The 7,530-nt window shown below is 35.3% G+C and overlaps 1 protein-coding gene across 1 annotated transcript; it reads right to left on the reverse strand.

Moving 5' to 3' along the window:
- Positions 1-1,234: 1,234 nt before the first annotated feature.
- LOC113562922 lies at positions 1,235-2,263 on the reverse strand. Its single transcript, XM_026973705.1, has 3 exons — positions 2,052-2,263; positions 1,808-1,967; positions 1,235-1,577 (listed from the first exon to the last, which is right to left on the reverse strand). The coding sequence occupies exons 1-3, from the start codon at positions 2,238-2,240 to the stop codon at positions 1,420-1,422; spliced, it is 507 nt and encodes a 168-aa protein (XP_026829506.1). The 5' UTR covers positions 2,241-2,263; the 3' UTR covers positions 1,235-1,419.
- Positions 2,264-7,530: the final 5,267 nt, after the last annotated feature.

Here is a 7,530-nt window from a genome sequence, read left to right on the forward strand (position 1 = left end):
GCTTTTTGGAATTCACTCTCTCTCTCTCTCTCTCTCTCTCACTCCTTTACGCGCAGTCTCATCTTACAATTACTCACTGCGACGCTATGCGTTCGCGGCTCACGTCATGACGCATCGCTCTCTGATGCTTCGCCGACTTACTTATACTCGATATATGCTCGATATACATATGGTAGCCCTACATTCGGCCATCCTGCTCGAACATTTGCCCTCGAATGTCTTCGCTCTCATTATCAATCTCCGGATCATTCTCACTCTCTGAATCATCACTCGCATAATCTACCCATGGTTTCATATGATCCGCAGACGTCGATGTTCTAAAAGGTCCTTCATGTTCACCTACTCTCTGAACAATGTATCGATCATTACGCAATACTTTTACTACAGTGTATGGACCAAAATATTTATTAGCCAATTTCAAACCAGGACCTAACTGAGTACGCTTTATCGCCACTAAATCATCCTCTCGATATTTTGTAGCAATAACTCTCTTTTTGTCAAAACCTCGCTTATTCTGACTCTGAATTTTAGCAATATTTTCTTTCGCCTTTTCCCTCAATTCATCACGTTCGTCCCCATACAGCATGGAATATTCCAAAAATGTTCTATGAATATTCTTTAGAATGTTCGTAAATATCCTATGAGTGTTCTATGAATGTGTAAAGAACGTACGATGTCCCGCTTTGAATGCTCTTAGAAATTTCTATAAACATTCTCGAATAATGTACAAATGTTTTGTGAATATTCTCGAATATATTAAGAAAAATGTCAATATTCTAAGAATGTTTTACGAATATTCGCAAATATTCTATAAATGTTCTATGAATATATATAGAATGTGCGATGTCCCATTTTGAATGTTCCCAGAAAGATCTATAAGTGTTCTACGAATATATTCTCGAATATTTAAAAAATACGGAATATTCGGAAATATTAATAAAACATTCAAAGGAGGGATACCAAATGTTCTATGCACATACTTAAAACAATTAGATTATTCACGAATATTCTAAACAATATTTATAGGATATTCTATGCTATATTGTAAGTATTATTAAAGTACTGGAAAAGTGAAATTCAATAACTGAAATTTTAAGATTATATGTATATGTATATCTATATTTATTTGGAATTATAATATTATGTATTATATAATTATGTATTATAATCATATTATTTTTAACGCAACATAAAGTAAATCATAATAATTATTAATAAAATCTTATCGAAGTATATTATATAAAAACATAAAAAAACTATATTTGCTTTAGGGTTGCATCTTTGGTATTTTGCTTAAATTTAGTACTTAATAACTATCACAAATGCAATATATTATTCAATTATATGCAGGCCTTCAGAATAAATATCAATATTAAATTTGTACTTAAAGACAGATACTTCAAGAAACATTGAATATTTTTAATGTTCGCTATCATATGTTGAACGATTGGCTTCATTCTGCTGTACTGGTTCTTTTGTTTTTAATTTGGCTTTCACCAACCAAGTTTTAATGGCGTTGATAATATCATTTTCTGTTATATTTTCCTGACTTTTTTTTGTGGTGAGTCTTACGGATTCTGAAATGATAAGGAATAGTATTTTGTTTTTTTTTAAATAGATATTCTAGTAAATTTCTTTGAAATTTCTTTTATTTTCCATTGCAATTCAAACATTTTTAAAAAAATAAATTTCATTAAAATCTTGAGTAGTTTAAGTATTCTTAATTTATTAATTAATTTAATTAATAAATAAAATACAACCTTTCTAAACATCATATAGAAATTAAGAAAAAATTTGTTTTACTTACTAAGAACTAACTTTGCCAGGATTAAATCCTTAAAAATCAGGTTTCCCTTGTGTCCTTCCCAGCTATATTCTCTTCCAATTTCCGGTGTTAAAATTCGACACATCACTTTCTTGACAATGATTTTAAGATTATTACCACCTATTTTCGACAATTCCATAGCCTAAAAGATTAACATACATTAAAATATATGTATATTCATTTATGTAAGTATGATATAATTTTAATAACATAACAATCATCTTACTACATCATGGAATATTTGTTTATCTTGTAAGGTTCTCTCAATATTTTGAAGCTCGATGTTTAATTTTACTGGCAAACTTTCACTGCATTGTAATGAGACTTCATTAGCGATATTTTGATTGGCATTATCTTGATCAATGGTAAAATTAAACTGCTTTAATGATTCTACGAGCTCATTTAATTCCCCCATTCGGCCATTAATGCTATGTACAGGGTGTCCCATGGGAAGTTGTTGAAACTAATCAGCTGTCATTTTTAAACGTATGCAGTTATTGAAAAAACAAAAATTGCGTTGGAAAGAGGAAAGTCTGCAGTTTTTAATGGGTATAAATAAAATTTAGCAAAATGTTTGTATATCAGTTTATTTTATTAATGAAAAATATGCTAATAATCAAGTAAGCTAATGATAAATATTTTCAAAGTGTGCACCATCTGAATTTGTACAAAAATCAATTCTTTTACGAAAACTTGTGAAAACTTTTTCTAACATGTCGTCTTTAATGTTGCTGATGACCTTTTTAATAGCTACTACTAAATCTGACACTGTTTCTGGATTTCCGGCATAACAATGGTCCTTAATGTATCCCCAAAGAAAGAAGTCACATGGATTTAAATCCGGCGAGTACGGTGGCCATTCTAGCCCCCCCTGGGCCAATTTGGGGTATCCCAGACCGATGACTCGATTGCCATAAACTTTATGGATTGTTTCGAAGACCTTCTGGGTTCGATGTGGTGTCGCTACATCCTGCATGAAATGAAATCCTCTGACCAGGCCTCTTTTTTTTGCATGAGGGAAGAATTGTGTTTCGAGAAGCTGCTTGTAACTTTCACCAGTGACTGTTGATTCGAAGAATTGCAGATAAATTCCTTTTACCGAGATCGCAGCCCATGCTGTTATTTTTTGTGGATGTAAAGGTTTAGCCAAGGAAACGTTGGGATTTTCCGACCCCCAAAATCTATAATTTTGTTTATTAACATAACCATTTAGCCAGAAATGTGCTTCGTCCGTGTAAATTATTAATTTTGCATCAAGTTCTCCATCTTCAAACATTCCATTTATCGTCTTGCAGAATTCCACACGTTTCGTCATAGCGCGTTTGGTTAGCAATTGATGCGATGTTATTTTATAGGGATGCATTTTCAGGAAATGTTTTAAAATCCTGTATAACGTTGTTTTGGATATTTCAAGAGCTTGGGCAGCTTTTCGAATGGAAGAATTTGGATTCTCTTCAAAATACTTCTTAATATCTTCAATGTTTTCTTCTGCAGCTACAGACACAGAAGAACCTGGCAGATCATGTCTACGGTCTTGGATAGTTCCATACTGCATAAAATTATCGATAATTCTGATAAAAATAACACAAAACATTATTTTAATGCAGATTTATTGCCAAAAAATGGAGTGACGTAACGCATACGTTTAAAGAAATAATAAATTCTAACCTTTTCAGCGTGTTTTCGCTCTTAACTTTATGTGTTCCGTATTTAGTACGAAACCCCCTGTAAGCATTGCTATAAACTTTTCCTCTGGAAAAGAAGCACTCGACAAGATAAATCTTTTCTTCCGTCGTCACATTACTCATTTTGACGCGCACGGACTTGCATCTACCACAACCAGAATAAAACTGCGGACACTCAGATGAACGACCGTTAACCATAAGACCCTTTCTGAAGTCATGGAGGGGAGAACCAATCGTTTACTTTCAGCAACTTCCCATGGGACACCCTGTAGAATAACTTCTAGAAATAAACTAAAACTGAATAAGACGATATTGAAATAAACTAAGTTTGAATAGGACGATATAGAAATAAACTAAGTTCAATGAGACAATAAAAATAAACTAAGTTTAGAGTGGCAAGATATAGAATTAGACTAAGTTCGAATTAGAATTAGAAGCAGAGGTTCGAGACTCGGAGGGAACTGACTCGTCCGGAGTCGTAGTTAAGAGTGACGGGAAGTAGTGCTGCACTGAGGTCCCTCGATTCGGCGGCCTGCCGGTTGGTGGTGGGGCCTTCGGGTCCACCCCTTCTCCGGATTGGAATGACTGTCTAGGCGATCAGGGTGGGAGTCAGGCCGACAAAATGGCGTATCGGCTGCGATTGCCGATGCCGAGAGACGTCGCGCGTGTGACTCGGCGCATTAAAGTTCTATTTGGGAGGAAAAATGATAGCCGGATTTTCGCGGGACGTCACAGGAGAAAGTGGACAACTCCATGGAAACTGCACTGGACTGTTGTAAACAGAATATCTGATAAGCTACTGTTACTAGCTCCTTCTTGTCCTCAGGATTTTGTTAGAAAACCTAGATCTTTAAATAAATTACCATTTTACAAGGCAACAGAATTTCGGCGTTTGTGTTTATACGATGGTATTGTAGTTTTTGCTTCGCATGTTGATATAAATATTTATAAGCATTTTCTATTATTGCATTGTGGAATTTATATTCTTACAAGTCCAATTCTTTATAAAACTTTGAACGCTCATGCAAATACTATACTCAGAACTTTTATCGAACATTCTGTCACAATATATGGCAAATCATTTGTCGTGTACAATGTTCACTCTCTTTGCCATTTGGCACATGAGTGTAATGATCATGGTAGTTTAGACACTTTCAGTGCCTTTCGCTATGAAAATAAATTGAAAACAATTAAAAGTCACATCAACTCCGGCTTTCAACCCGTTGAACAAGCAGCTAAACATGAACGAAGCAGTAGAAAAGTTGTACTTATAGATTCTGAAGTTAATAAAGTTATTCTTTCAAAAGAACACAGAGATATGAATGAAACTATTCATGGTGAACAATTTAGAAAAATATTAGTAAATGATGTAATTTTTGAAGTGAATAAAAGGAATTCATGTTTCAAGACAAATACTGGTGAAATTGTTGTCCTGAAGAATATTATTCGTACAGAGAATGATATAATTTGTGTTGGCAATATTTTTCAAATGTTTCTGATTTTTATACATATCCTTTATCTTCATCTGAACTTGGCATTGTAAAGGTGTCTGAATTAAGTGAAGAAAGATTGGTGTTTAGTCGTTATTCTTCTACAGGAAGGGCACTCTCAAAGACATGTTGCTAATCAGTTAGGGGTATCCGTATCGGTAATTAACCGTGCCTGGTCTCGTTACCAAGAAACAAATGAACTTGGCAGACGAGCAGGCCAAGGTCGTCGGCGGATTATCACTGCCCGAGTTGACAGACGAATCGTCAGAAACGCGTCCCAACGAATGATAACCGCGAGACAGCTGAGGGATGAATTACAAGTAACGACAGGACAAAGAATAGCAGTACAAACGATTAGAAACCGGCTACACAATGCCGGTATGCGTGCTCGAAGGCCTGCTCGAGTGCCGTTTCTAAATCGTAATCACCGATATGCGCGTTTGAATTACGAACGTACATACGTTACTTGGCGCTTCAGACAATGGACACGAGTATGGTTCTCTGACGAATCTCGATTTTGTTTGTACAATAATGATGGTAGGAAACGTGTCTGGCGTCGCAGAAGGAAACGGTTCAACCGAAACTGCGTACGATCAGTAAGAGCCTATGCAAGGTGGTTCAGTAATGGTTTGGGCTGCAATTTCGTATAACCAACGATCCGACTTGGTCATTTTACCACCTCCAAGAATGACTGCCCAACGTTATGTGGATAAGGTATTGAGACCGCACGTGCTGCCCTTAAGACACCGTTTCGGTAGGCAATTTGTCTTCATGCAAGATAACGCTCGTCCTCATACTGCTAACACGAGCCGACAGTTTTTCCTGGAGAATGACATAACCTTACTGAACCACCCTCCTAACAGCCCTGATCTTAACCCAATAGAGCACGTTTGGGACATTGTTGGTCGTACATTGAGACAGCGCCCAGTACCGCCAGCAAATCTTGGAGAGCTTGGCGCTGCATTACGTGAGATATGGATAGAAATTCCGCAGCGGGAAATCCAACGCTGCATCAATATGCGTCAACGCTTAAACGCTGTTATTCGAAGTCGTAACGGGAACACGCAATATTAATGATAAAAATTTTTAAAAAGATAAAAAAGATAAAAATTAAAAGAAATAAAAAATATTAAAATTAAAAGAAATAAAAAAAGAGAAACAAGATAATATTGTAAGCTGAGATATCGATATTTTAAATAAAAATCTTATTTCTTATGTTTTTTGCACTTTGTGGAAATACTGCGATTGTGGTAAACGTGATGTCCGAAGCATAGACAATGTTTAGCATGCAATATCTCGATTAAAAATTGATAAAATTGAAAAGTCCAAGTAGGTTTTTATTTAGTAAGGTTTCAACTTTAAAATCTTAAGTCGGGCCACCTGGGCGACGTGATCCATGTGTTCCACATTCCTTTGTCTAAACATGTCGTTTCTTGGTATTTTTATGGCTTCGCAAAACGGGAATAAATTCTCGTAAAAGTAACTATTCATTAAATCTGATAATTTCATGTTAAAGTTGGATCTTTACCCTTTAATTTGCTTTTTTTTACTTGCAGAAGGTTGATTGGTCCTTGAGATATAAGCTGTCAAAGTTGAAAATGGGTTTTTTTCTTTAAACTTCAATAACTCAGTTAAAAAAAAATCGTATCCAGATGTTTAAAAAAGCAAATTGTGCTTTTGTGACGTCCCCGTCAAATTTTCGAACTTTATAGTATAAATAAATCATCCACCAATTTGGTCACCTTTAATTACTATATTGTCACAGGTAATACACATAAATGGTAAGATACGCATCGTAATATTATCAATACACTTTACAATAAATAACGTTAAGCATATGTTGCGTAATAGCGTAATAGCGAAGAGAGAAGGAATAAGAATCAGAGTGGAAGGGGCACCGACTGTGACGTCAGCCCCCCTCCACACTCAGGCCATGCAGAAGCAATGCTCCGCCGATTCAGACACTTGTGTTCGGGACGCGGTACCGTCAACTTCTATTCCTAACTTTCTCCATCCCTCCGGGGTCTTATTAAGTTGAATTTCAATTTCTAGTTCAGATTTAGTTTAGTTTACACGTATCTTTAGCAGACCACAATTATAACCATTGTAATAATAGCGTTTATAATTTTTGTATTCATCATCATAACTGTTTGAATTACCAATTATACTTATTTTTAATTATAATTTTGTGATTATTTACGAGAACCTAGAACCCCTCGATTTATTATTACACAAGTCAGTAGTGCGCGATATAAATATAACTATTCGAGTGAGTATCGGATCGAGCCACCCGAAGATTGCATCAGGCGAACGAGCTGTTTGCTGACAACCGGAGAATCCTGGGGTCTAACCGGACAACCAGTGGCTGAGAAAGGTAGGTGAATGATTTTATTATTAACAATAATTATTATTGAAAATTAATTAACAATTTCATTACCAGTATTTACGAAAGTGAACGAATAAACTTAATGACATCCATTAACGAACAATATTATTATTGATTATATTTAGTTATGAAAGTCAAGTAAAG

This window comes from Ooceraea biroi, chromosome 11 (assembly GCF_003672135.1).
Source record: "Ooceraea biroi isolate clonal line C1 chromosome 11, Obir_v5.4, whole genome shotgun sequence".
Classification (NCBI taxonomy): domain Eukaryota; kingdom Metazoa; phylum Arthropoda; class Insecta; order Hymenoptera; family Formicidae; genus Ooceraea; species Ooceraea biroi.

Coding starts and splice junctions, on each gene's coding strand:
- LOC113562922 (XM_026973705.1), bottom strand. CDS start 2,240: ATGGGGGAATTAAATGAGCTCGTAGAATCATTAAAGCAGTTTAATTTT. Junction 1,968..2,051: donor AACAAATATTCCATGATGTA/GTAAGATGATTG, acceptor TTAATCTTTTAG/GCTATGGAATTGTCGAAAAT. Junction 1,578..1,807: donor CCTGGCAAAGTTAGTTCTTA/GTAAGTAAAACA, acceptor TTATCATTTCAG/AATCCGTAAGACTCACCACA.